The sequence below is a fragment of the Trichoplusia ni genome, chromosome 19 (genome assembly GCF_003590095.1).
Source record: "Trichoplusia ni isolate ovarian cell line Hi5 chromosome 19, tn1, whole genome shotgun sequence".
NCBI classification, from domain to species: Eukaryota; Metazoa; Arthropoda; class Insecta; order Lepidoptera; family Noctuidae; genus Trichoplusia; species Trichoplusia ni.
In genome coordinates, this window is record NC_039496.1 from 7,173,187 (window position 1) to 7,182,162 (window position 8,976).

The 8,976-nt window shown below is 40.2% G+C and overlaps 1 protein-coding gene across 1 annotated transcript in view; it reads left to right on the forward strand.

Moving 5' to 3' along the window:
- Window positions 1-7,079, forward strand: part of LOC113503379 (RNA-binding protein MEX3B-like) — a 47,837-nt gene extending 40,758 nt beyond the window's left edge. The window contains 3 exon segments of the mRNA XM_026885298.1: window positions 5,895-6,084; window positions 6,086-6,194; window positions 6,196-7,079. Coding sequence (XP_026741099.1) covers window positions 5,895-6,084; window positions 6,086-6,194; window positions 6,196-6,780 — 884 coding nt within the window. The 3' untranslated portion in view covers window positions 6,781-7,079.
- Window positions 7,080-8,976: the final 1,897 nt, after the last annotated feature.

Below are 8,976 nucleotides of genomic sequence, written 5' to 3' on the forward strand. Positions count from 1 at the left end.
ATCAAGAATCCATACCAATAGATCTGCACAAAATAGCAAAGAGCAGCTAGAGTGAGATGCAGCGTCGTGCGAGTGAGACAGAAGACAGGCTTTGTCTTCTTCATTATTCAGTGTGACTACGCTTTTCGTTGCTTCCCTCACTTATGTATTTATGTCTCGTTGTACCTACATTGACCTACATGTTTTCGTTTAGACTTACAAATTACTGCACATGTTACTGTCTGTTCAATGCTAGCTGCGACCTGGAAAATAAGGGGTTTAGTATTTTGAACTATAGGTAGATTTGGTAGTAGATATTTTTAAATAATATAGTAAACTTATTTAGCTAAACTTGTACAGAAATTGAAATCGTTCTGCTAACAGTTATTTTCTTAGATTTAATACATTAAAGTTATATTATTCTTGCTTATTGCAAACCCTATCTTATTGTGATAATCTGGTAGGTACACTTCGGGTAGCTCACGAACATAACACTTGAGTCTTTATAAGACGATTTCATCCCCCGAGGGAGGGAAGAAAGCTCACAGTGTCTTGATTACGGCTGGAAATTATCATTTGCCTGCATCATAAGGAAAGCCTGTTCCAACGAATTAGGGGATTCTTTCCTTGTATTATGCTATTTAAGCAAGTTATATACCTGCATAGGCAAACGTAAGAAATTATATTTCAAATGTAAAAATGACTATGTAAACATTTATTTTATTTAATGAATATCTTAATATATAAAAATAAGCCACACGTTGTTTTTCCGCGCTGGTCTCCTAAACTACTTAACCGATGTTAATCAAATTTATTCAATTTTAAAGATAGGACAGCTTCATATATTTTGTAATTTTGATTATATTTATATAGCAAGCTAAAGCTTGCCGAACCAGTAAGCTAGTAATTTTACTAATACAGTTATTCAAACTGATATAAGGTACCAGGGCCCCATAAATGTACGGTATACCAACACACTAATCAATTAAATTTATTGACAAAACATCCAATGTAGATTTGTAAACGCGGTATCAAGACTGGATTATTTACACGCCATCAATATTGTAATTAACTTCTGCAAATACCCCATATCACATCATTATATACACAGTTAGTTATCACATAATTATGCGTCCTATTATAATGGACTTACAATTCATATTGGCTTGGAGGTGTTCAGTTTACGCTTATAAATTACATACACTCGAAAAACATTACCCTCCTTCTTTGGCAGTCGGGTAATAAAGAGGAAATAATAGACTTAGAAGTGGTGTTCCTTAAGGCATTCTTCGCGACGATTTAAATTATAATTTATTGCAATCTGATGACGTGTGAAGTGCAGGCTCTTAATGTGATAAAGAAAGCTTGAACTATGTTTATAAGCCTAAAAAGTAAAAGCGAAAACTTGTATGAAAGTCTGTAGTAGTACTTTTTTCTCTCAAAAACCAGTCAACAGATTTGGGCGATACGCACATAGTTTATAATCTAGTTTGAAAGGCATCGTCTTGTAAAAGTGTGAGTAAAACCGCAAGGCTCTTCTGTATTTGTTAAGTATGACGTCACATTCGGATTAATATAGCTGTTAGTCTTTCGGTCCATTATACCTATAGAACGAGAAGCCTTAAGGCTGATACACAAACAAATAAGTTATGTCAAAGATATTTGGGGTGGAATCGATATGGGATCCGGAAGTTACTCCCGAAGGCAAAGATTCTTTTGGAAAATTATGAAAGGAAAAGTGTTTATATTGAATTATTTACCATTCATATACCTTTAAATCTTTTTGATTTATCTGATTTTTAACTAGACGTGCAATTCAGCGCTTAGTATTGAAAATCTTTAGTTAAAGGTGTGGATTACAGAAAAACTACTTCACGTTAAAAATAAATTCCTTATAGAAACGTTTAACGTAAAATAATAACTAAAGTCAGAAAGTCTCGAATAAAAAACTTTGCCAAATAAAACAACCTCGTCATGCACGAGTAACTTGGTTCGTCGTAGCGGCGTAGCGATCTCGTAGCGGTCACCAGTTCCGTAGCGGTATTTTTATAAGAATTACAGTTTTCCGTGTTTTTTATGTAGCGTAACGTATTGTTAAATATGTTTTGTTTTATTAGATATTTTTATTTAATATTGATATTAAATGTATTTAGGCGAATACAGCGTTATCAACATTTTTCATTGTTATCAAACCAGATTTTAAATAATGAGGTTTCCATACAATTTCAGTATCTAGAAGAAACGTGTTTATAAATTGCAATTAAAGATCCTTCTCTTGTCCAATGTTAAAATCAATTTCAGTTAAATCTTTGTTCCGAGCGAGCATTTATCCCGCGACGTACAAACTTGCCTGAAAATACCTTTATTTTGATAAATCTGAGGTCGTCGCCCTGAAAGAGCCTTCGAATCTTTTGTCGCTATTCAAGCCTTCGCGGCTGCCATTATGTTCTTTGCTCTTTTCAATTATACTCAGTATAACGGATATAGGAAACGTGATTCATGAATTTAGTTTTCAAGAACGCGATTTAGTGTAGATTTATTCTTTATTTTACTTACAGACATATTTTATCCTCTAAATTACAGTTACATATAGTACTTTTAATTTACGTTAAAGAAATACAACCTCACACAAATAAAACGGTAATAAAAACAACAGTAATAATATTTTCATAGCTAATGTTCGATATTTAGAGCCTTAATATAAAATAACGTAAAAATTCACGTCAAATACGCATTATATTACTCATGAAAAGGCTACGAGGCGAGGGACGCGGGGCGCGGGGCGGGCCGGTGACCCGGTTCGCTACGCCGTAGCCGCGTAGAGTGCAGTGCCCGCGTAGCATTCTCGTAGACACGTAGCACCTTTATGAATGGTATGTATGGGGCGTACGGAAGTAGCTTCGCGACGTCGTTGTGGGTAAAGAAAATACTTTTATGTTGGTTTGGGAACCTTTACGGTTATTTTTCAAACCTTTTTATACTGTATAGTGTTTGAGTTGGAAGGTAGAGATCGATGGGCGAATGTAGGTCAAGTCAAAGTTTGCGTATGTCTGTAGTAATTGCGGAGTTGTTTATCAATGACAGTTTTCACGAACTCGACGGTAATAATATTCATTCATAATGGGTTTCTATTCACGTGTTATGAATTAATTAAAGACTACGGCATTAATTGACTCGAATAAAGCCATACCGTAGTAAAATAGCTATAATGGCTCGTTCTACTGTTAGTGCTATAGATTTTTTTAGACTGCAGATATTTTCCACATCCAAAGTTAAATTTGCTGTACCCAGTATAAAATTCAAAATTTTTACCTTCAGCCTTACATATAGCCCAAAACTGGGCGTCTACTTTTTCCTTTGCATCATTCTTTCAAAAAAGCTTTTATAGACATACTACTTAGATTTGTCTGCAAAGTAAATGAGACAGCATTTACTTTGCATTGCTTCTAGCAGGCTCTTCTAAAACCTTATAGCCCAATTGGCTCTACATTGACGAAACCCTTTTAAAAGCAAGTATCAAATACTTAAATAATTAATATTAAAGTAATGCCTCCCCCCCCCCCGCCTGCATGCAGGTCGCACTCCTCGCTACTTGTTTCTGCTCTCATTCAACCTTAGTCGCGTGACGTCATTGAAAAGTAGAGCGAACTGTGATATCGATTTTAATTAAACTTTGTTTTTTAATAGCGCACTGTTTTGTGATAGAAGGATGAATAAGCGAGTTGGCTAGTATTTTTGTTGAAAAGGAACTATAATATTACCATTAAAATTATCACTTATTTTTGTCTCTGTTAAAAGTGTCTACTTTAAATGTAACTTTAAAGTTTAGGTGCGATTGGGGACGGAGGGGCAGATCATAGACTTAGGAAGAAATTAATTTAAAGCTTTCTTATCATAACTTTTTTCCACCGTTTAAAACCTAAATAAAGTTTACCATCGTATGTAAGTAGTAGTATAGAATAACTACATGCATATTAAAACAACGTTAAGTAGACGGTTAGTGGTGGTGTGTTAGTTACCGTGGCGCATGTTAATTTGTCCAGATAGCGGCGTTGGCGGCGCGCCAGCCTCTCAGCTCATGCTCACGGCTCACACTACTTAAACCTCGGAATTTAATACACATCGGCTCAAGAAAACTTTGCATTTATGTTACTGTACTGTTTGGTATTATACCTGTATTTTTTCTTGCGATTGCTAATGAACATGTGCTAGAATTCGTTCGAAATATATCTAAGGCTAGTCAAGATATAGTCACAATCTTTTTTTCGAAAAGCAACTTACTTTTTCAATTGTAAAGATTGTTAGAAAAATGGAAAAGAGAAGAAAATAGTATGCAAAAGGTTTCGTATACTTGGAATATGGCAATAACAATGCGAGGTACGATCCATTTTTTATTCGTAGCCTACGTAAGTAGAAAACTGCTACGCGAGGAGTAGCATCACTCGTAGCTACTCCAAACTAGTAATAAAACAAGTTTCTATTCCACTTCGGTAGATAAAAGCCTCCGCAGTGTGGGAAACAAACAGATAATATAATTGACAACAATTAAAATATTCGAGCAAATATTTAAATGGAAGTAAATTGCTCACCAATTATAATTTTAACACATTACAAGGCGCTAAAAAAGCGTGTTAAATCAATCATGGTAATAAATGACGAGTAAAGATAAATCGCCGGCAAATTAATAACACGCCGACCGTCCGCGTATTAATCAAACAGAACACAACCAGACCAATCTGAATCATAATCGAAAAACGATCCTTTTCCACCTTACCGATATTTCCAATATCATTATCGAGGCACAAAGAATAACGAACTTTACACAATCCACCTAAAGCTTTAAATACCTCGACGACAGACAACAGTATTCATATTTATAAATAAATCAATTATCCTTATTCCATAGGTCGTAAAGCTCAGATTCGTTTGGCTTACATCGACGAGGTTACCGGCCGGGTCGACAACCTGTGATTCATAAAACTACCCTCCATTACATATAGGCCTTTCCCATTTGTAACCGCCGGGGATTATACCTGGTTTCACGCGAACTGAATTTGAAGCCAGCCATTATGTTTGATGAATTCGTTACATCACTCTGTACGCGTACACTGATTGTCTGCTCTTATTTACAACTAATGTTAATGATTATTTCATTAAGAACACCACATATATTGCTTCTTTGTTATTGTTCGTTCTGTTTTGAAAGCAATAGGATCCAAATTCTCATTCAATCGAAAATATTTTCCGTATAGCGACGGTTCGCTCGCACTACGTCGCATTTTCGAGTGTTAGTCGGATCATGTCTTAACGAAGTCGCGGAGGCTGTGCGCAACATTGCCATGTTTTTGCCGCATTGGGGTAAGATGTGCGAGCGGGACACGGCGCGGCCTACAACACGTGCTGATGCGGGACAACACTTAATACTACGCTACACGTGCCGCACACTCATTATTAATCATATCAAATTAAATATATTAATTAGTAATTGGGATACCGGGATGCAGTATGCAGGTTTTGTGTCATAAACTCGTACAAAATGTGAACCTATCTGTATTCATAATTAGCGACTTCTTTATTTTAGTAGAGCGCAAAAAGCACGTCCATACCGCGTGCCGGTCGGACGCGGAGTGACGAATTACGTATTCGCTTTACTATCGTCTGGCAGTAGGAGTCGGGGCCCTGACTCGCAGGCTATATCGACGCCGAAAACATGTCCGCAGCCACTTCGTCACACACAAAATGTACATCGTGTAAACAGCTTTCAGTACTATACAATGCCACGACCGCTTTGAATGTCGTTTATGGAAACAACCTTGAATTTTAACGGGTTCACGTTGTGCGCGCGCTAACTCAATTCGTGAATATTACATTCCTGTATGAACGTAGTTTTATAAAATTATAATGTTTTGTTGCAGGTTGCAAGATCAAAGCGCTTCGCGCAAAAACCAACACATACATCAAGACGCCGGTCCGCGGCGAGGAGCCGGTGTTCGTGGTCACCGGCCGCAAGGAGGACGTCGCGCGCGCCAAGCGCGAGATCCTCTCGGCGGCCGAGCACTTCTCTCAGATCCGCGCGTCGCGCAAGTGTGGCGCGGCCCCGCCGCCGCCCGCCGGCGGCGCCCGGACACGTCACGGCGCAGGTGCGCGTGCCCTACCGCGTCGTGGGGCTCGTCGTGGGCCCCAAGGGCGCCACCATCAAGCGTATCCAGCACCACGACGCACACGTACATCGTGACACCGTCGCGCGAGCGCGAGCCCGTGTTTGAGGTGACGGGCCTGCCCGAGAGCGTGGAGGCGGCGCGCAAGGAGATCGAGGCGCACATCGCGCTGCGCACAGGAGCCGCCGGAGCAGCCGGCGCCGGCGTGCCCGCCACTACAGACAGCGAGCCGCTGGCCACGCTGTACCGCGCCGGGCTGGCGTCGCTGCTGCGGCCGGAGCAGGAGGCCGCCTTCTCTTCGGCTGGCTCGTGCTCTTCGGGAGGCTCGTCAGCGCGGCTGGGCGACCTGCTGGGCATCTGGTCATCCACAGAACGTGACGAGGGGCTGGGTGAATCGCCATCGTTCGAGTCGCCGGGCGGTGGCACGGCGGGCGTGTGGGCGTGGGGCCCGACTAGGCCGTCGCCAGCAGCCTCACCGGCGCGGGCCTGCGCCGTGTGCGCCGAGCGCGGCGTGGCGGCGGCGCTGGTGCCGTGCGGCCACAACCTGTTCTGCCTGGAGTGCGCGCAGCGGCTGGCGGGCACGGGCGCGCCCTGCCCCGCCTGCTCGGCGCCGGCGCACCAGGCCATCCGCATCATCTCGTAAGGAGGTTGCTCTCCGCCGCCGGCGGCCGCCGCAACCGCGAGTCGTACGTTCTCGTAGTAGGGATCTTTTTTACTCGAATCGTTATAAAAAAATATTAAAAGAAGTAAAAATCGCGTAATCGAAATCCTGGTGCCAAAAGTCGGCGCCTCGCCGGCACGGCCCGTCCGCCGCGCCGTACCTATCTTAAGTCGGCAGAGTTGTTCACGATATATTTTCTTATTATGAACGTTTTTTATTAGGTCGTCGAGCGCACGCCGCGCTCTTCGCCGCAGAGAGAGTCGAAGTACGTTACGATAGAATTTCGAAAAAAAACATAAAATTTAAAAAAAGTTGTATAATTATTATTGATAGCGTAATGAGAAATCGAAAAATTTATAAAGCTTACATAACGTAATAGCGTAAAGTATTAAGATATTATAATAATAATATGATAGGCGAGGGACGGGCGGCACGGGGAGCGGGATGCGCGGCCTGTTGTCTGTTCAGAGTCTAGTGTAATGTAGTGTATGTGGCGCCGGCCGAGCGCGCGAGCACGCCGCGCCGAACTGAGCCGAGCGGAGCCGAGCAGAGCCGAGCCGAGCCGAGCCGAGCCGAGCGCCGTAGCTAATGTGTTGTTAGGTAATGAGTCGGGCCGAGCGCCGTCGGCCGCCCCGCCCGCTCCCCGCGCGCCCATGCTCACATTATTTTTGACTATACGATTATTCGCTTAAATGATATTATACATACGTACACACTATGATTATGATAATATTAATATAATGTTTGTTTTAAGTGTGTTTTAATGTTTAGATTTTATTGTAATGTTTTTATGAATGATTTTTATCTGTATGATTATTATTATTGATTATTATTTTTATGTGTTGACGATGTTTTTTTGTGATTACGTGCGCCCGCGCTGGGCCGAGGCTGCTGTATGTTCGTTTAGTGGTTATGATATCGAGTAATAAATTTAAAGTAATAAATGATAAAGAAATAATACGACTCATTCATTATTATATAAACTATAGTAGTCTGTAGCACGTCATTGACTAACCATTACCTATTAATACTTATTAAGTATTATTATATTATTGAATAAATTTAAAGAATGCATAATTATATTTCATAGGAATCATTATTCTGTATAACTCTAGTTAAATATAACATAACAAATATTATTGTATATGTATGGGACGACGTTGTTCTCTTCTGTTAACCGGGGGCTTATTTTATGGATTGATATTTTTTTATTTTTTACCGTTATTAGTTTTTGACTTACTCATGTAAAAATACGCGAGATAAAATATTGCCTATTAGATTATATTTTAAAAAATAATGGTTGCGTAAAATGAACCCCCGCCGTACGTAGATCCAGTGATTTCGATAATTTTATTTTCATAATAAAATGGGTAGACGCTTTAGGTTCAAATAACGTTGTGAAAATTTGTGAAATTTTGTAGACTACATATCTTATTATAAATCTAATATAAACTATAACTTTCGAATGCAATCTTTTATTTGACCCTTGACACGAGACGCATGTCTCGAACGAGCCGAGGCTTGTTGCACTGCATTAGATATGAGCGCACGTCAAGACGGGCGACGTGAAGGTCGCCCTCTTGTAAACTGGAGGACAACACAATTACATCACCAAATGAACTCAATTTGGTTGGAACAAGAACTTTTATAGACCTTGGAGAACTGAGTAGGTATCTGACAAGAAAGGCAAGTATAATGATGAATCTTACTGACAAAGTAGTAGCAAAGCATATTACCTCTGAAACAAAACGAAAAATGATATCTCTAAACATATAACACACTTCATACATCTTGCTACATAACCTATTACAAGTATAAAGAGATAAAAATAGGTGACCAACTCTTCTGCGCGAAGAAAATATTGCACAGACAGCAACGAGAGGTTGTTTTCACAGTTAGCTCATAATTTAAACAAAACATTCAAAGAGATGCGATAAGTTGTCATAGCTTCCAGGATACTAAATAACCTAGGTACCAAAACTACTAAAACTAACAGAAGACCTTTGATCTAAATGTCACTGTCAATTTGATAATCAGATTTATATTCATCGACTCATATTGCTAAGGGCGACTGACACAAACAAATCAATCAAAAAGTTTTCAATGCATAACCAAAAAGGTTTAAATATCACTATTCTAGGTGCTATTCTGTGGAGTTTGAAGCGCAGTTTCTTCTTC